The following is an 18,269-nucleotide window of genomic DNA, read 5'->3' as shown; positions in this document are numbered from 1 at the left end:
GGTTCACGCGCCACCTGCGCTGCACCCGCCACACCTTTCTGTGCATCGCCGACAACACTGTGTTATTGACCAATCAGCATGCATCTTAGTCTAATGATTTATGTCCAATCAATCATGGTCATAGAATGGGATGAAATATTTTGTCACCCCATTTTTCGTTTTTTTCCAATTCTACTTGGAACAGGCTCTTATAAACTACCAACTTGTTTCTCAAAATTTCAGCAAATTGAGACGTAGAATCGACAGATCTCAATGTGGTGAAGAGATTCAACGTCTCAGAACCAAATTTGGTGACGAATTGGTCCAGAAATAGATATTTAATCTAGCGGTATTTTACATGGGCACTTGGATATTTGGCCATAGGGGTGGCCGCTGAGATGTATCTTGATTTTTGTATGTGACTATTATCCGTGTATAATATCCGGAGGCAGTTGTCTCCCACTGCAATGATAAAACGCATGAAATCGGTATTTAACGTATTTGGGATTTGGGTTGAACTAAATTAATTGTACGTTAAATAATAAAATCCTCAACTCTTCATCCAGTAGGAAGTTTTTAGTTGACGTGCACCATACCATTCCTCGCAAAGCTATGCTCGGCGACGCTTCATCTACCGTCGTACTGGTTTATACCACTGTCAAAGAATTCGCATTTACGAGCGTTGCGTGAGATGCTCCTGTGTCACCTGGTAGAGCAACACCATCGTTGCTCCCCTTGCAACCTGCGTGTTCAATCATGCGAGAAGTCATAAGATCAACATGAATAATAAAATGTTTGGTGAAGTATGTAGGTCATATATCTTGAAATTTGTATTCACGAGTACTAGTATGATGCAAGATAAGATTATTTTGTCTATTCGCACTTTGACTTTGATGCCAATTGTACTTATTTGAGAATAATTCCATCGTTAAAACAGTTCCACTGTTGTTTTTATTGAAAGGGAAGGGGAAAGCACTTTGGATACTTGCTGTGCACCGCATCACGTGATGTCTCAACGGCCAAAGGGCCCCATACGTCGGTATAAACAATTTCCAAAGTCGATTGCGCTCGATATAACGCAGCGGCAGGGAACTTAGTACCTGGCGTAACGTAGATTTCCAATTTAAGAGACATATTTTGGAGTCGCTGCCGGGAAATGGAAGCAGCTTGGCACTGAGGAATGGGTTTCGACTTCTGAAAACTGATAATTGAACAGGAAACCCAGGTATTTCCAACAAGCACTGAAACATCTATTTTCATAGTATCTATCATGTCCTAATGTCCCATTTTCTAAGCAGAAACACCTCAAAAGTAGACGACAATTTAAGAGTCATATTTTAAGCTTGATCGTAGTATTGATCCATGCATATATTTTTCGTGGTTAGGGTGTAATATTCTGTCACGTACATATGCAACTTCAACAGGTTATGTATTTATAGAGCCAATTGGTTAATTGATTTATATAAAACACATGGGATCATGAAGAACATTTATTTAAAGAGGTATTTCTACACAAATTTCAAGGTGGGTGATTGGCTGAATCCGATGTCCCTTAAATTGTCCCATGTCTCTTAAATTGGAAATCTACGTTATGCACACGACTCGCACATAATGTCCGTTAAGTTTCGTTTCGCAAAAGCAGAAAATTCGGGATTGCTTTTGATGATTTGGGTGAGCACGCCGCTGCTAGGGTGGCCTAGACGGCGGTGCCAAAGTCGAGCCAAGTCGGGGTTGTTTAGACGTGGTTATCAGCAACCAGACTAAAAACTATTTTGACGAAAGGATTATCGAATATAGCGCGACGGCTAGTATTGTTGAGGTCTTGTACGATGCGGATGTGACTGAATGAAATTCCTGTCCACATGGGCAAAAATGTCGACGAGGCAACACGCGAAATATAATGAACAACCAAACACATTCAATGCCGCATGGATGTTGTGCTCTGGCTCAAAGTTGATCTCAAAACCCTTGGCCTAGGAAAAGGTGAATCCAACGTCGTGTTCGATGCCTTGGCGAACTGAAAGCAGGTTGAACTGGAGAGTTGGGCAAAACAACACCAGGCGGAGGAGGAATGGGCGGCAGGGGCTTGAATCAATAGCAACAGATATCAAAATTGCTTCATAGCCGTCCACGGAAAATTGGCCGTTACTGCCAACCCTGAGGTTGCAAGGCATGATGGCACCACAAAACCAATCGGCGATGCGGGGGATCACGGAGCACGATGCACCGGAGTCAACAATCTACTCATCCTGTGGCATAGCACGAGAAGGTAGAATTGTCTTCGTCTGGGGGGGTACGTGGCGTGCTGACCGCCAAGCCAAACAACTTGGTACCATCATTTTAGGGGCGAACCGAAATGGTGAGAGACATGAACTCGACGCCAGCAGTGTTCACGCGTATTGCGAGGTCATCAAAGTACTTCGACGGAGGCGGGGTAGGGGCCGGCTTGAGGAACGAGGTTTGTGGGGTGTTGGAAGGTGCAGTAGCCACCACGGCGCACGTGTCAGTGTCGTCAGTAACAAACTCGACCGACTTCCCTGGTGGTGGTAACTTGGGGACAGGGTTGATCGGGAAAGTAGACGAACGATCACTGTCAGTCACGTCGCCAATCAATGCAGTAGCAGTCCGATGCAGTGGAAGGACGCGTCATGGATTCTAACTAGTGTCCTTTGTAGCGGTGCGGGCACGCGCATGCATTGCACTTGCCTCATCGTAGGCAGCGTAGGCCTCCTGACGGAGAGCGCGGGCCGCTGCACCAGGGCTGGAACCGCGCGTGGGTTGGTCGTGCTGGCGGTCTTGCGAGAGTCTTGGATATCGACCGTTGCCTTGCGATTGCCCAGGGCTAACATCGCGACTCTGGCCTTGGGAGCGCCCACGGCCGCCATCACCATATTGCTTGCCGTGCGAGTGCCCACGGCCGCCGTCGCGAGCGTTGTGATGACTGGATCAACGAGGGTAGTCGTCAGGATCGTCGTCGTGATCGTCGCGGTGGTAGCGTTGTGCTTTGCCGAAGAATGAGAGTCGAAGTCATCATCCTGGCGTAGACGCTTTGCTTGTTGTTTGCGATGATAGATCTTCTTCTCAAGGTTGTTCCAAATGTTCTCTAAGATGCTAACCCCCTGACGAACCGTGCCAAGCTCCATGTCGGACAACAACATGTTGCAATTGCGTAGTATGCACTCTGGATTGCCACACTACCAGCAGACAACGACTTTGAACGCATTGGGATGCGCCCACTGTGGTGGTTGGTGAACGTGTCGCTGAATGGGGGCTGGTAACATAATCGGCCCAGGTACCCGACTCGGCGGGGGCTTGGCTGGTAGACGGCAGGTTGGTACGAAAAGGAGTATGGCGGTTGTGGGACTCCATCACCAACCATTCCGTAGTAGGGAGAAGCGCCAGCTGGGTAAAATTGAGACTGGTCACTGGTCGGCTGCACCGCACCAAGTGCATCGGTTTGGGTTTTCGTAACCAGCGTATCATCACGACCACTCATGGCTAATTCGACCTTGCTCTGGTCGATCATGTCAATGATCGCGACTTTGATTTCTTGTCGTTCTTGCCAGACATCAGGTCACAGATTTTCGACCACAAGACATGATCGTCGAAGAACATGAACGACATGTACGCGGTGTGGAGACGACCCCACATGAATAGATTCACCTCTTCGGCTGATATCGACGATGCGTCTGGGGGTGCCAACGATTTCTTGAGTCAGTTGAAGAAGCCTTAGGTCTTTGACATTCTCGCCAGGCATGTAGCGCTGGGATTGGATAATCGAGTTAATGTACTGTAGTATGATTGTCCATTCGCTTCTGCCGAATCGAACGTTTCAATGAGGATCTTCCACGCCAATACGGCGACATCAACTTCCTGATGTCGGAACACGTTGCCTCGTTGACTGCAAATGACAGAAACGCCATGGCTAAGCGGTGGGTCTCGCCGAAGAACTGCGGCGCAAACTTATCGCGATGATGACGTAGGCGCTCGGCGCGGTAGTCTTGAACTTCTATACTCCGGCGATCCACGTCAGCGTCAATTATCCGAACAGCCATGACCACCTCAATCTCGGCCAATACTGGTCTAAATTCTCTCATTCTTTGCCTGGCCCCACCGCTGAGTGATGTACTCAGAGGTGGGGCCAGTACCGTACATATTGGTTCGAATTCGAAACTTCGAGGGCTCCATTTCTTGTTCGTACTCGACGGCGGGGCGAGCGTTTTAGTTCAACTCGTTCGCGCGAACGACGTCGATATAGTCTTCCTTGGTGAAGTAGCCCCACAGCTGATATCGGGTCGTCTGACCCGCGAAATCGCTTTTCCATCGTTGGAAGTAGGCAACGTCACGCAAGACTTCGCCAACAAACGTTTAGTGCTTAAGTGAGGGGCAGAAGCCAGACCACTTGTGACGTGGTCGGCTCTGATTGCCTCAATCCTCCTGGGGGGGAAACCTGCTAACAGCAGGACAAAAGCCTCTTTTGTTGTTTTTCCCACAGACATTGATCAATCGTGCTCTTCTGGAATACACCATTCCTGGACAGGACCCGAAATACTGTTTCAATGATGGAATTATTACATCCGGATACACCTTTTCTCCAGTAGACCTGTAACCTGGGACTCCGTCCTACCCCCGGTGAGTAAATAAATACGATGCTATTAAGAGCTAAGCATACAAAGTCCTTATATATCTCATTGAAACAGTATTTCGGGTCAAAACTACAATGTACCTGTTTTAATGAGGGAATTGTACACTTATTTGACCTAGTTGGAATGCTAAACTCAAACTCTTGGTGTCTTCGAAAGAGCCAAAATATTGTGGATTCGGTAAAGATTTCCAGAACCCGTCTGAATCGAATCTCGCCGCCGAATCGAATCACGAATCGACGCTATTGGCTAATCCAATTTTGAGTGGATTTGATTGGCTCTTACAGAAAGGACAAGTATAGTCAGCCAATCAGAACTCCAGCGCGATTCAATATTCATTAGACAAACCACGCGAATTTTGGAAGTTCATAGCGAATTCACTATATTAATACTGTAAGCGCTACTATACAGTAATAGTATTGGAGATCCGATATGAATTTCCAGGCCGACAGAACCAGGCATCAATCTCTCTCATTGGTCAATCCGAAATTACTTGTCGCTGATTGGCTATAAAATCAGCTTGGATTTATACCGGAAAGGGCGAAGTGGATATTAGCCAATCAGATGTCTCGGCTCTAGGTGTCTCGGCTCCATATACTAGTAGAAAATAGAAGAAAATCGACATATCGACATAGCGTTGCTCGAAATGAATTCGTGCTTCCAACGTTATTAATGGACACTTGACCAAGATATTACACAAGACAGGTTTTTCTCTTATGCTGGCAAGCGTCGTTTAAAAATGGCGTGCACTTCTTCGGCAATGTCGTCGATCGCAGCTTGTGCGGCAGGGACGAGGTCGGGGTAGATGAGGAAGCCGTGAGTCAGACCCGTGAGCACCTTCAACGACGACTCCACTTGGAGGTTGTTGAGGCGCGTGTAGAAGTCGACGCTGTCATCCAGGAGCGGGTCCATGTCTCCGACCAAGAGCGCGGTGGGGGGGAACTGCCGAAGGAGGGCATCGTCCGCGAGCCCCACAGCCACGAGCGGATCGTACGTGTTGTTCTTGTACTGGTCGCCGTTGAACGGGTAGTACGAATTCAGCGCCAGCTCCAAAATGCCCCTGGGCAGCACCGGGTCGCTTTGGTGGAGGAACCGCGACGGCGACGGCGAAAAGTTGCACGTGAGCGCTGGGTGCACCAGCACCAACCCGTCCGGCAAGGCGATTCTCTCTTGGATGCTCTTCAAGCACACCGCGGCCGCCAAATTGCCGCCTAAACCCATAATCATCCCACGGTGAATGCAATCGTGTCACGTACCCGCGCTTTCCCCAAACATGGCGACCGACGACGGATGGAACCCCAGCCCGCCTTGAAGCACCCACTTGTACACTATGAAGCACTGATTCAAGGGGACGGGGTACTGCGCTTCCGGCGTCCGCGTGTAGTCGACGTACACGATCACCGCGCCCAAGTGGACCGCCCATGCACTGAGGTTGACGATGTCTTTGGCCCAAAAACGGCCGAAGAAGCCGCCGCCGTGGATGTAAAACAGCACCGGCGCCGACGTGGGCAGGCCGATCGCGTCCATTTTTGCCGAGCACGGCACCGACGCGTGTTCCCACGAACCTTGCTTGACGCTGGCGACTGGGCGGCAGCTAAAGATCCGCACGCCAATGTCCGTGGGCTGTCGTCTGTACGACCCCGCCGCCGCCCCACCCTCGTCGACAAAGATTTCGGTCCGGACGGGGAGCGACGGCGACCTCAGCTCGGCCACCTTGACGGCAAGCCACGACTCCCCAAACAGATTCCACGCCATGCGAATGACAACAATGTCCGGGTTGTCCATGCACACTCGCGTGGCGAGTGCCGCCGCCTTGCGGTGCCGGATCGCGTAGTACGGCAGCAGCGCCGCGAGGAGGTACGGGCCTACGGTGGGGTACCACCGGGCCCCGAGGAGCCACTGGGCCGTGGCACTGGACGCACACATGACGTGCCCGCCTGCCTTGAACATCTTCATCCCCACAGGCTCATGCGATGCGTCGTAGTACTCGGCGGGGAGCGGCACCCTCTCCACCAGGAGCGACGTGGCGGACTTGAGGTCGTCATTGATGTCTGCCTCGACGGGGGAGTCGATGAGCAGTCGTCTGGACGCTGAGCGAGCGAGCCGCGTGCGATCCAACACGTGCTCGCACAGGAGAAATAGGCGCAACGTCAGCGACACCCGCGCATGATGGACTTTGATCTGTCGTAACTTGGAAAAGCTACGAAATGGACGAGTGAACACGATCGAGACAGACACACATATCATACCGATACGAAAACCGCCACAGGTAGTCGTAACAGACCAAGATGAAGATGGAGTATTGGATTTGCTTGACGGATGGCCGAAAGAGGCTGAAGATGGCGCGAAACGACAGGTGGTTGGCGAACCGTTTGTGCGTGACAAAGGCCGCCAGCGCCAAGAGCGTGAACGGCGTGAACGACCACCGGTTTTCCCAGAAAGGGTCGTAGTTTTGGGACAGACTGAGCAGCACCTGCTTGGTATCGGTCATGGACACGATCACCTGGCGGAGCAGCGACGCGACGCCGCCCGCTAGGATCGTGTGACGCCTCACCGTGGGAATCAACGGGATGATGTCCTTCAGTGCTTGTTTGTGGCGATAGTCGATCTGAGGGTCGCGAATGATCTCGTCCTTGATGAAGCTGAACAGCACGCGCTCAAAACACCCCACGGTCAACGACAAGTGCCGCAATTCACGCCCCACGCGGCTATACGTGTGATCTTTGATGATACGACGAAGCACCTGCGCATGAGGTTACGAGGACGACCTCGATTTGTTTGATGTAATGCCGTACCTGAATGGTGGACAATATCGCCGTGGACGTCTGCACGAGGAGCTCCACGTCGTCGCCGTGGCCGCTTGTAACGCTCGTGCCTGCTGCGTTATGAAGGGTCGTGTTCGTCTGCACGATTTGACCCATCAGTAACACTGTGCTCTTGGACTTGCTCATGGAGCTTGGTTCTTCGTTCGCAGGCATGTTAACGGCGGAGAAGGCGCCTAGCACAAGAAGCGCAAATCTTCCGAGAAACAGTGCCCAACTTGTGATTCGTCAACGTCGACCAAATACGCACTTTAACGGATAAAACCCTTCTAAGTGCGAACTAGCTTCAACTTGCGCCTGTCGCGTGGTTGCAACCTGTACGTGGCAACATGCAAGGAGACATGGATGCCCGTGGAACGTGGCGGCGAGATTGTGCTACCCGAACAGCGAAAGGCTGGGTGTGCTTATCCATGTTTGTGTGATTGTATAGAGGTGACAAAGAAAAGCCTGGTCGCGCTTTCGAGTGCCGCTGTGACACTGTGCTGTCATTCACGCACCAGTACATGTAGTCGGGTGTACTAACTACTACTAACTACTACTACTAGTATGTAGTATTAACTGTTAGTACGTGCAGTTCTATGAGGAACTAACTATGTATCATTCTCGTTCGTTGGTTGAATCGCTTCAGCGATGTTCATATAACAAAGTCAACACCACGTAGTTATTTCTTCGACTTGCCGCCGCCTTTCTTCTTTCTGCCTGGGGCGGGGGCTGCCTTCTTGTCCTCCAAATCCCATTCGTCCATCAACTGACGAGCTGCTTCGGCGGCGGCAGTCTCTTGCTTCGTGGACGACTCAAAGAGCGAGATCTTCTTCGTGATGTGCACGGCCAAGTCGTTCGGAATGGGAAACGACAGGTGGTACTGGGCTACAAGCCATGTTCGCTTGTCACTGTCGAACACAAGGGAGCCAGACCCGCGCGACGTCGCCACGAATTGCTGGCTTTCCACGAGCTCGTCGAACGCGCAAAACGACGGGGTCGATTCGTTGGGGTAATACGTGACCTTCCGAGAACCCCTGATGGGACGGAATATCCACCCTTCGCCAGCTTTGAAATGGGGCAAACTCCAGTCGAAGAACGCGTTCACGTGCCAGTTCTCCGTGGCGTCGGTACCGAGAAATCGCCCGTCGGGATGAAAGCATCCAAAGTACTGCTGGAGATTGGCTTCAGCGGCTCCTTGATGGAACGCATCCAGGAGTGCGTCGACGTTGGTGTATACACCCTTGCCAATGCATGCTCCTTTCGACATGATGAAATCGTCGGCAAATGGCTGGCGCAATCCTCAAGTACATTTACCGTACTGCAAAAGTATCACTCTAGTTATATCATTTACTTCAATTTGAGCACAACATTTCTAGAAAAGTCAATATTTATATCCAATCAATGTGCGAGTTAAGAAATGAATGAATTTAATTGGCTGTAAAATATCAATACCAGTATTTTTGGTTAAGAAAACGTCAATATTTCAAGCATGTCAGCTGAATGTGTCGCCCCCGTTTTTTTGCTCCAGCGATTGGCCCATTTTGGTGACTTCAAAGCCGCCTCGACCATGAGCAAGGAAGGAACGACAGACGCGACGGCAATCGCCGTGGGTACTATTGCAGCAGTGTTGTTGGTCTTCTTCATCATCCGCTCCAGGAGCACTGGCGCCTTGAACGCCCTGAAGGAACCCGCGGCGAAACCAGAGTACTTGACGCGCGAATTGAAGGCGTACACGCGAGCTGAAGTTGCCAAGCACAACACGGAAAAGGACGCGTGGATCATAGTCAAGAACAAGGTGTACAACATAACAGAATACGTGGAGGACCACCCTGGCGGGATGACCATTCTCAACGACGTCGGAGGGGACGCGACGGTGGTACGATGAACATTGGCACCAGTGTTAAGTCATGACGGTGGACTTGTCATACTTTGTAGGGTTTCTATGGCCCCCAGCACCCCCCTACAGTAGCAGAACACATCGAAGAGTATCGTATTGGAGACTTGTCCGACTAGACGACGTTCATCCGAGCTACTGCAAGTGGACGATGCCTACTTTGTGCGTGCTGTGAGCAACGGTGTTGCGATGTGGGGTCTACCTGTTGTAATATGAGGTCAACGAAGTTGTTTCAATTGACTGTGAAATGACACATTCCCGACGACAGTTGAACATGGTAATGCAATCAATCATCGACCAAGCTACTGCCGTAGTTTGCCTACTTGAATATGGCGTCAGCTCAACCAGTCCGCAGACGCAGCCTGCTACTGTAGATGAAGCTCCTTCGACTCTGATGCGCAGCTTTACAGTTAGTCTGCTCACCATACATTCGCCATCCTATGAATAGCTGTTAGTCCGCTCGCCATACATTCGCCATCCTATGCATACAGACAGTACTGTAGCTGTCGCCCTGTTCAACATGTTCAAAATGCCCGCCTGTTGAATTATTAATTTCCACAGGTTTCCTAGCTGTTGCTGCTTGACATGATGCAGCAAGGATCTCCGTTGGCGCCCACAATGCATGAGACTCAACTCCAGTGCACGGCGTGGGCTCAGATCGCGTTGATGGACACCAAGCCATGGTGGCCTGTTTACATAGCTGATCCAAATGTCTTGACGACGGATGAGTTGCTCTCGTTGGGTACGACGACGATGATGATGAGTGGGATGTGACCGATGTCATTGCTGGCGTAGGTGGCGCACCACTCGTGGACACTGCCAAGTCGACAACGCCCAGCGACGTCGTCGTGTTTTACTTCGGTCTTCGTACATGGTGCGTCTCCATTTTTGTGCATCCACGGTACCACTCACCATCCACAGGCACCTGCGAGAGCGCGACGACGCCACTCTTCAACGGTGGCAGTGCCGGGACCACTGGCAGTTTCTCCAAGGCGCTCCATCCGCAGCCATGGACGTGTCGAGCGTATGGGAAAACTTTGTCGAAGCCATGGACGACGTCGAGGTCTGTACATGCATCTCGGCGACGACACGGTCACATGTTGAATAGAACTACCTCTCGGTCGATCAAAGCCAACGCACGTTACCACGTTCAGCGGAGGCTGCTGCTCCCCCTCTTCCTTCTCCATCTACGCCAACGCATGATACGCACCATGGTTCGCCACAGCAGCCCGCAGGTGGGCACTTCAGTCTGCATCCCGTCCTAGACTCAATCAGGTCTCCAGAATGCCCCAACACTGTCCCAAGGCCATTGGCCACATTTGGAACCGTCGCATGGTCCAAACTGGCGGGGCGTCCTTGGCTGCCAGTGTTTGTTGTAGATCCGGCCAATATTCCTCTCGAACTTCGACCTTTGAGTACGTACTCGATCGCTTCAGCATCACTCACCCCTTCACGACCGTTGTAGGCGAATTCCAGTCTCAGGTAGTCGACAACGCAACGTGCAACTCGCTGGACCATCGCTTGGTGTATTACTTTGGCTACCACAACCTGTACGACAATATTTGCTTGTGGCGTCCTCATTGAACGCTGGCGCGATGGTGTGTAGTGGGTTGATACCTGTGCATGCCCTCAGGGCGTGGAAGGGCCCTGAACATGCCGAGTTTCTCGCTGGATGCCGCCCTACGCAAGTGTCCACGGTGCAATCGGCGGCTACCGTTGTGGCGACTGCAGAGGCCGAGGTTGGTTGATGCTCTCAAGGGGCACATTCCTTATGCATATATATACCTGGTTGTAGGAATTCCTTCGGTCAAACCCAAACACGAGACAGTTGCCGCTTCCTTGTTCCTGGAGCAACCAGTCAACCGACGGGAGTGCAACTCCCATCCTTGACGCTACCGTCAAGTCCGACATCCCATCGGAGCATGGCTCTGCACCGCCAGGCGATACCGCGACGAACGATGCGAATGCCGTAGAGGAGCAGCCTTCTACATCTCCAACATTGACCGCCCCCTTTGCCGCGGGGTCAGTGGTGTGGACGTTCACCACTGGAGAAGGCTGGATCCCAGCGATTGTGTGCGACCCGGCTCAAGTGCAAACTGCCTTACCAAACTTGACCGGTTGGTACAAGACACTCCTGCGCAAAGCCATGGACCATCCGGCAGACTACGTCGTCGTATACTTGTTTGGGCCTCGTACGCTGTACGATCTCGTTTATTTACTGTTTGTTTCCTTATAAATCATCCTCATTCAACGTCTAGTGGCCTCCGCAACACCCACGACGACGTGGTGAAGTGCTGGGAGTGCCCAGAACACGTCACGTATGTACAGGGTGACGCTAGTCTCGATTTTTCCAACCAACGACAGGCATCGTTTCGACAAGCCATCGAGACTGCAAAGGTAAAGCGAAGACGCCCCCATGTTGCATTGACTTATAAGGTGCGATTGGTTAGACGGTTGCCGCAGGAGACGCCAGCGCCACCTTGTCGTTCATTCAAATATGTGACAAGGACGATGAGACTAGCGAAAAGGCGGCGACTACAGAGACGTCTCGGCCCCTTGTAGGAAACGACACCATTCCGCCTCCCACCGGCCCATCAGATCCGCCGACTAAGGCTACCTACCCCCCGGACGTGACGCTGAAGTGTCACCAACCCGCTTCGCCTCCCGATCACCTCAAAAAGCCACGCCCGAACGATGCGATTACCGCTGTAGATGACGTTATCGACTTGTCCGAGGAAGCATCATCCAACGACCCCAGTTTTCTCCAGAAGAGCAAGTTCGTGCCAAGCGCCTCCTTGTCGTGTTCAGCCAAGGCGCGTCGAGTGCACGCCGGCGACGACGGTGCGCATGCTGGTCTTGTATCCGACAACCACCAACATGTACACCTGCGACACTGGCTAGGAGGAATTCCGTTCCGATCGCTGGCGTGGGTGCGGAGCCGCACGGGCTACATGTGGTGGCCAGCGTACATTTGTGACCCGGATGACACCCCCCACCAACTCCATTCGATGGGTAGTTAGTGCCTATCTATAACGACCGAGCTAGCTTCGATGTCTCATATTGTTGTTTTCGCTAGGGTATTGCCTGTTGTACAGCGTAGCCAAAGCCAAACAATACAGAACCGCGCTGCGCCTGGTGCTTAGTTTTGGCCGACACACCATGTAACCATATGCAAATCGATGATGGCTTGCATGTGGTATTATTCACAAATGAACTTTGGTAGCTCTCTGCATGAAGTTGCGACCGACCTCAAACGATGGGAGTGCCCCGAGCACGACGCGCTGTGCCGCGTTCACGAGAATCCTCCTCCCCAACAAATCATCGCGGCGAAGTTGTTTGCCGCGGCGCTAAAAGAAGCCTTGGTCCGAAATCTCGAAAAATGCTGGATGATCATTCACGTGTCAACCTGGCAGGACTGGGCGGCAAGTACGAGAGCGCCGACGGCAACGCCGTTCATGCTACTAAACGCGATCAAGTCGGCAATGTCGAGGCCCCCCACGACCGTTGGCTACGGGGCCAAAGCATGGGCGATGACGGCGTCGTCCATATGGTTTCCTGCGTGTGTATTGCATCCATTGAAGTTGCCCCCCGAGCTCAAAGACTGGGGTACGTTCATACGCGATATATGTCAACATCACGAGAAAGGATGGATAGAACGGACGCACGGGGACTTGGTTGTGTTGGTCAAGACGCACCCGTGTGAGAATCGACTGGTCTACGTCTTTGGCCTTCACGAGCTGTAATCGTTGTGTGTTTCTTCATTGTATACAAGGAAATGATTGTGTTATGTGTTGCTGTTTCGTTAGAGGCGTTCGGAACGTCAAGACCGAATTGGTGTCGTGGCAGGGCGACAACCCCAACCTGGCCAAGGGCCGCAAAGACGTGGCGTTTTCCAAAACGTATGTCGACGTGGGCCATCAACTCACTCGTGCCCAACTTGAAATGAACGTACGAAACGTTTGCTTGCTATATGCATGTTTGATGAGAGGGGTATGATCTAGGCGTACTTTGGCACTGACGAAGCGACCCGCCGGTTGCCCATGCTTGGCTCCGTAGCCGTCCCCGCCCAGCCCATGCAGCCAGTCGCGACGAGTACTGGTAATAAATGTGCCGAGAAAAGGGGTGGCTTCATACATGTATGTGTTGGGGGAATCATGGAGTCGATATGTAGATGTGGTGGTAGTGCCGTGGAATTCGCTGGGATGGGTGAAGATATACCTTTCGTGGTGGCCAGTGTACGTATGCGATCCGACTTGCGTTCGCCCTACATTGCACATTCTCGGTACATACACATGGACGTTTATAGTGTCCAAAATTGAAATGGGTTTGTAGGTGCTGTGGATATGCAAATGCTGCGACATGCCACTGCCACCCCCGACAAGTGTCGACTGGTCTACTATTTCGGCCTCTATACATTGTACACATTCAATGACGACTGTGTGCACGGCGTTCTTAGCGTGTCATAGGGGACTAGCAACGACCAAGTCGGTTAAACGATGGAACTGCCCCGACCAAGACGCATTAGCGAACCGAATGCTGGAGGTTCAAGATGGGCAAACCAGCACCAGAGCGTTGCAGGAAGCCAATGTAATGCCTTCATGTAGCAGCATTCTATCGTTAAAGCATGGGTAGGAGTATGCTGGGGCTGACAAGGCCACTCGGCTGCTGCCGTATATGGTGGCGTCCGACTTGAACCCGCTAGAAGACCCGCCTCCTCTTTCGCTGGTGTGGCACTTCCGCTTGGATTCTGTCTGGGCTCCTGGCCTAGTGTACGACCCAAAGCAGCCGTGGCCTCAGGCATTTGGTACACATGTCTCTATGTGCTACCTCCCATGTTGACCAGACTGCAGGACGCCCGCCAGACAACATGCTAGCTGCGCTCAAGTCGGTTCGAAACCCGTACCATGTTGTGTTCAATTTTGGCTACCGAGACTAGTAAGTCGAGCCATGAATGACTCGGATGAGAAAACTCGCGTGTAGTTCTATGGTCAGAGCTCATGCCAAGTGCATTGTGCCGTATCGTTGCCCCATGCACGCCAAGTTTGTGGCTGCGATTTCGTCGTTAGAAAACGAGGACGTCCGATCTAAACTGCTGGCTGCGCTGCAAGAAGTCGAGGTCACGTTGTTTTTGATTTTTCAATGGGTGGTGCTCATCTGTCCTGTAGGCGTTTACGGCAATGGATTCACCAGTTCCAGGCGCTATGGACAGTCCACCGCCTTCGTTGCATGTCGAGAGCCCATCGGGCGTTCCCAATCCCGCTACAAATAATACCCTTCCCGACCAGGTCACAGCACCTTCGTACCCCATCCGTACATCATCTGCTATCGAGCCAGCCATGACCCTACTTGTTGAAGCCCCTGTACCGCATGCATTTGCTGTTAATGACACACTTTCGACTGTCCATGCTGCTCAACGGGTTGAGGAAGCGGAGGACCAGTCGACGATTCGTACGAGCGACGACGACGGGCGACCTACAAAAAGCGATGCCATTGGTCAGGATGACGACGGAGCTGCCGAACCGTCCCACTCGCAGTACGATTTGGTGGATTGCATCGGATGGGCCCGGGCACCGAAGCTGCCGTGGTGGCCAGTGTATATTTGCGACCCAGACCATATTCCCGAAGACCTCAAGTTGCTGGGTACGATCATTCCCCACGAACTCTCAACGTGATATCAAGTGGCGAGTCTGGTTTTCGTAGCGCCCAGCCAGCAACTGTACCAGCCTCAGTGGGCGACCCGCAAAGACCCGGCTAAGCGTCGCCTTGTGTTTTATTTTGGACGCAACATCTTGTAACTGTCCATGTGGTAGTCGAATCGAAGCTGTGACAGTCTGATTGTGTCTGGTGTAGCGGCTCCGCTCTACGGTGTCAAGTCATGCCGTGGGAGTACTCGGCAAATGACGCCGTGTTGGGACACATGTCGTTCGAAACAGAGCAAAACCTCCATGGGGCCGTCGTCCTTGCTCAAGTAAAACACTCTATGTGAAAGACATCGTCTAGGAACACTGTCATGTAGAACTACGCAGCCAAGCACCATGGACGCACCCGTGAAGGTGCTGCACAGGGGCCACACGATGCTGCCACACACAACAACCAGCAGCCCCCCGCCCCACAAAAAAGGATCCAAGCAACGTCACCAGCAGCACATGCTTCGACGACGGACGCTCCACCTGCAATTGCCGCTGCTGCCGAAGCACCCCCGCAACATGCTCATGCAGTGACTCTATCGACGCCGATTGCTGATCCCCACGGTTTATTGTCGTATTATGACCACGTAATGTGGATGAATCATCAGCATGTGTGGCGACCCGTGTACGTGGTGAACCCGGACAAGCCACCTTTACACTTCCCGTCCACGGGTACAAGTACCTGAGTTCGAGAGGTGGTTGGTCTCACGATTGGCGTAGATCTGGTTGGCCCCCACAGAACAGTTCTGCCAGTACATCATCAAGATGGGCGCCCGCTGTTGGTCGTGTACTGCTTTGGATTGCACACCGTGTACGGGAAGAATTGTAGTTGATGTACTCACACTAACTAGTCTAGTACTCACACTAACTACTCTAGTACCACTTGCGAAAAGGGCTGGCTTGCGCCTTGGCTTTGTGCAGAGCGACGAGAATTTGTGCGCATTGGAGGTGCCTCCGTCGCGATAGCGCTTCAAGAAGCCAATGTACCAACCTTGTTGACTTACACGAGAAGTCACCTGTTTCCATTTCTAGGATTTCTTGGCGCGCGGAAAAGTCTTTAGGTTGCAACGCAGTACCATGTCGAAACGGCCATCACAACATGGGCTCGTCCACAACATCCCCCCACATGCCGCCGGCACGCATCCGTCCGAGCGGCGGCTCCCCCGACAGCCCCCATCGCCCGTCCTCCCAACAGGGGTCCACCCCCCTGCAGCCCCTCCAACCCCCCCTGCTCCTGTCCTCCGAAGCAAAGTCCCCGCCGTCGACAGCGGCCGTTCCTTCACGCCTCCCTGCCATTCCGTGGCATGGGGCATCCTTCGGGGGTTTCCATGGCTGCCCGTGTACATTCTGGATGCATTGACGTTGAAACCAGATTTGCACCACTTGGGTACACATACACCAAAATGTTGCTTGTTGGAGTGAAACATATATAACATTCCAGGTACTACCGCACGTAGGCGATGGCCACGTGTCCATTTTGGAACAAGCGCGGCAGCATCCGTCGTGGAGAATTGTCTACTACTTTGGAACCCACGACTTGTAGGCGATTGTTATAGTGTCCATGTGGACGAGTTATATTTTATTTATATATTTTCTATTTATGCTAGTGGGATTCACCCAGATCCAAGCGCGACGTTAAAGCCGTGGAATTGCCCCGAAAGCGACAAATTTGCCAACGGGTTCCCAAAGGAAAAGTGTAAAAAGCACCGCATTCGGGTCGAGCTGGAGGTGGCCGTCAAAGAAGCCCGGGTTTGCAATTCTTCTAATCATATCATAGATATCCGTCAAATATATATATATATATATATATATATATATATATTTGATAGACATTTTTATCAAGTCATCTGGACGACCGACTGTTGCCGTACATGGTTCGATCCGACTACTTGGACCTCGCTGCCACCGAAGACGAGGACGCCGACCCGCCGTCTTCCGAGAGGGGTACTTACGTGCAAAGGTGCAATACATTGATATATATATGGACTAGAAGACGTGGATACACACCTGCCTTCGCCAAGTGATGAAGAAGCAAGCGACGATGGCGACGACAGTGAACGTGACGACGAGTATGCAGACACGACTCAAGGCACAAAGAACAACAACAAGCGTGGGTTTCGTACTGTTGGGAAGTCGCGCATTCCAGCGAAACGACGACCAAGTCAACATACGTGGCACAACCTCGTGCGTTTGAAACGACATGCAACGAACCTGTGGACGATTCAAGGGCCACCGTATCGACGACCAACAAGTCGTCAGCGTGCATGCGATACGGAGGCACCACTTGCATGCGATACGGTGGCACCACTTGCAACCATTCCAACTTCGATGAATCACGACGCTGTGTCTGAAGAGACCATCCGACTATTCCAAACGACCCCCCCTCGAAGCTCTATCGCACATACGTTGGCACCCCTAGACTCGACCCCCGAAGCCAACCCCCCTGACCACGTCAAGCCGGCATTGCTGCCTTCGCAACGCGTGGCGTGGGTGCTGCTGCAAGATGCGATTTGGTGGCCTGTGCTGGTTTGCGGGTCGTTCTTCCAGGACGAGAACCCCGATAAGGGCGGACATTTGGTCGAAGCGGTTCACTTGTACTACTTTGGCACCCACACCTAGTAAGAGTTACTACTACTAGTAGTAGATGGTTGCATGACTAACTACGATGGACTAGTGCCGAACACATCTGCGCCAACATTCAACTGGCCGCGTGGAATGGTCCTGACCACGGCACGCTTTTGGAAAACCCAGCGATCGGTGAGCATTTCGTCCAACGGGTGATGGACGATTTCAAACGAAGCATCGCAGAAGCCGAGGTATTTATGGGTTTGAAATACAAGGGTTAACTGGTTACGATGGGTTAGGATTTCTATTGCACGCACAAGACGATGCTGGTAATACATACTGCTACAGTATATCTCGACTTCGAAACAGGATATATCCACGAATATATATATATATACTCATGGATAGGACCGCGATGCACTGTACGCGTCTGTCAAGTCGCTTGCCCCGAGCTCCGATGCAATGTCAAAAGCCAAGTCGAACGCCCCAAACCAGGTCAAGCGAGAAAGCCCGTCGAAGCCGACTAGTCGAGTAGTGCACCGCAATGAACTTGACGACCCCGAATTCGACGCGTTTTTTCGATAAGGAACTAAAATACTCGGTTAATTGCTTAAGCACAGGTAGTATTACTTCGAAGTACCAGTAAGTACATCAGCATTAACTTTAACGTACGTGAAAGTTTACCTTTAAGTTTAAC

The 18,269-nt window shown here is 51.8% G+C and overlaps 5 protein-coding genes across 7 annotated transcripts; 2 read left to right on the top strand and 3 right to left on the bottom strand.

The window, feature by feature from the left end:
* Window positions 1-2,319: 2,319 nt before the first annotated feature.
* On the bottom strand, window positions 2,320-3,137 carry H257_01866 (hypothetical protein; the record flags this gene model as incomplete). Its single annotated transcript, XM_009825289.1, has 2 exons — window positions 2,320-2,569; window positions 2,623-3,137. 2 exons carry the CDS (start codon window positions 3,135-3,137, stop codon window positions 2,320-2,322), a joined length of 765 nt encoding a protein of 254 aa, XP_009823591.1.
* Window positions 3,138-5,261: 2,124 nt separating this feature from the next.
* H257_01865 (hypothetical protein) lies at window positions 5,262-7,653 on the bottom strand. 3 transcript variants are annotated; one of them, XM_009825286.1, is made up of 4 exons: window positions 7,418-7,653; window positions 6,872-7,365; window positions 5,879-6,822; window positions 5,262-5,833 (listed from the first exon to the last, which is right to left on the bottom strand). In XM_009825286.1, the coding sequence occupies exons 1-4, from the start codon at window positions 7,598-7,600 to the stop codon at window positions 5,337-5,339; spliced, it is 2,118 nt and encodes a 705-aa protein (XP_009823588.1). In that variant the 5' UTR covers window positions 7,601-7,653; the 3' UTR covers window positions 5,262-5,336. The 3 variants fall into 3 exon arrangements, with proteins under 3 accessions (XP_009823588.1, XP_009823589.1, XP_009823590.1); XM_009825287.1 differs by having other exon boundaries at window positions 5,879-7,365; XM_009825288.1 differs by lacking the exon at window positions 5,262-5,833 and having other exon boundaries at window positions 5,841-6,822.
* Window positions 7,654-7,999: 346 nt separating this feature from the next.
* On the bottom strand, window positions 8,000-8,833 carry H257_01864 (hypothetical protein). The gene has a single exon (XM_009825285.1). It carries the CDS (start codon window positions 8,691-8,693, stop codon window positions 8,106-8,108), a length of 588 nt encoding a protein of 195 aa, XP_009823587.1. The 5' UTR covers window positions 8,694-8,833; the 3' UTR covers window positions 8,000-8,105.
* Window positions 8,834-8,956: 123 nt separating this feature from the next.
* Window positions 8,957-9,639, top strand: H257_01863 (hypothetical protein). Its single transcript, XM_009825284.1, has 2 exons — window positions 8,957-9,302; window positions 9,362-9,639. The coding sequence occupies exons 1-2, from the start codon at window positions 8,994-8,996 to the stop codon at window positions 9,437-9,439; spliced, it is 387 nt and encodes a 128-aa protein (XP_009823586.1). The 5' UTR covers window positions 8,957-8,993; the 3' UTR covers window positions 9,440-9,639.
* A 239-nt stretch (window positions 9,640-9,878) lies between these two features.
* Window positions 9,879-18,211, top strand: H257_01862 (hypothetical protein). The gene is made up of 37 exons (XM_009825283.1): window positions 9,879-10,062; window positions 10,116-10,194; window positions 10,242-10,383; window positions 10,429-10,555; window positions 10,604-10,735; window positions 10,786-10,870; window positions 10,927-11,059; window positions 11,116-11,519; window positions 11,579-11,717; window positions 11,771-12,161; window positions 12,222-12,332; window positions 12,397-12,481; window positions 12,544-12,682; window positions 12,734-12,926; window positions 12,975-13,059; window positions 13,127-13,268; window positions 13,322-13,418; window positions 13,492-13,602; window positions 13,653-13,737; window positions 13,787-13,907; window positions 13,953-14,124; window positions 14,171-14,255; window positions 14,301-14,436; window positions 14,486-14,960; window positions 15,021-15,111; window positions 15,171-15,288; window positions 15,337-15,679; window positions 15,728-15,818; window positions 15,885-15,990; window positions 16,040-16,394; window positions 16,465-16,546; window positions 16,615-16,756; window positions 16,837-16,951; window positions 17,001-17,625; window positions 17,682-17,823; window positions 17,872-17,901; window positions 17,981-18,211. Exons 1-37 carry the CDS (start codon window positions 9,906-9,908, stop codon window positions 18,155-18,157), a joined length of 6,243 nt encoding a protein of 2,080 aa, XP_009823585.1. The 5' UTR covers window positions 9,879-9,905; the 3' UTR covers window positions 18,158-18,211.
* Window positions 18,212-18,269: the final 58 nt, after the last annotated feature.

The sequence above is a fragment of the Aphanomyces astaci genome, assembly GCF_000520075.1.
Source record: "Aphanomyces astaci strain APO3 unplaced genomic scaffold supercont1.3, whole genome shotgun sequence".
Taxonomy (NCBI): domain Eukaryota; phylum Oomycota; class Saprolegniomycetes; order Saprolegniales; family Verrucalvaceae; genus Aphanomyces; species Aphanomyces astaci.
Note: the sequence above shows the minus strand (reverse complement) of the source record. Positions and strands in the feature narration are given on the sequence as shown.

Excerpts from the sequence above, each read along its gene's own strand:
- H257_01865 (XM_009825286.1), bottom strand. The coding sequence starts at position 7,600 with ATGCCTGCGAACGAAGAACCAAGCTCCATGAGCAAGTCCAAGAGCACA. Across the intron at positions 7,366-7,417 it reads CGATATTGTCCACCATTCAG|GTGCTTCGTCGTATCATCAA; the intron begins GTACGGCATTAC and ends CCTCATGCGCAG. Across the intron at positions 5,834-5,878 it reads CATGTTTGGGGAAAGCGCGG|GCGGCAATTTGGCGGCCGCG; the intron begins GTACGTGACACG and ends TTATGGGTTTAG.
- H257_01862 (XM_009825283.1), top strand. The coding sequence starts at position 9,906 with ATGATGCAGCAAGGATCTCCGTTGGCGCCCACAATGCATGAGACTCAA. Across the intron at positions 10,556-10,603 it reads TTCGCCACAGCAGCCCGCAG|AATGCCCCAACACTGTCCCA; the intron begins GTGGGCACTTCA and ends TCAGGTCTCCAG. Across the intron at positions 13,060-13,126 it reads GTCTTTGGCCTTCACGAGCT|AGGCGTTCGGAACGTCAAGA; the intron begins GTAATCGTTGTG and ends CTGTTTCGTTAG.
- H257_01863 (XM_009825284.1), top strand. The coding sequence starts at position 8,994 with ATGAGCAAGGAAGGAACGACAGACGCGACGGCAATCGCCGTGGGTACT. Across the intron at positions 9,303-9,361 it reads TCGGAGGGGACGCGACGGTG|GGTTTCTATGGCCCCCAGCA; the intron begins GTACGATGAACA and ends CATACTTTGTAG.
- H257_01864 (XM_009825285.1), bottom strand. The coding sequence starts at position 8,693 with ATGTCGAAAGGAGCATGCATTGGCAAGGGTGTATACACCAACGTCGAC.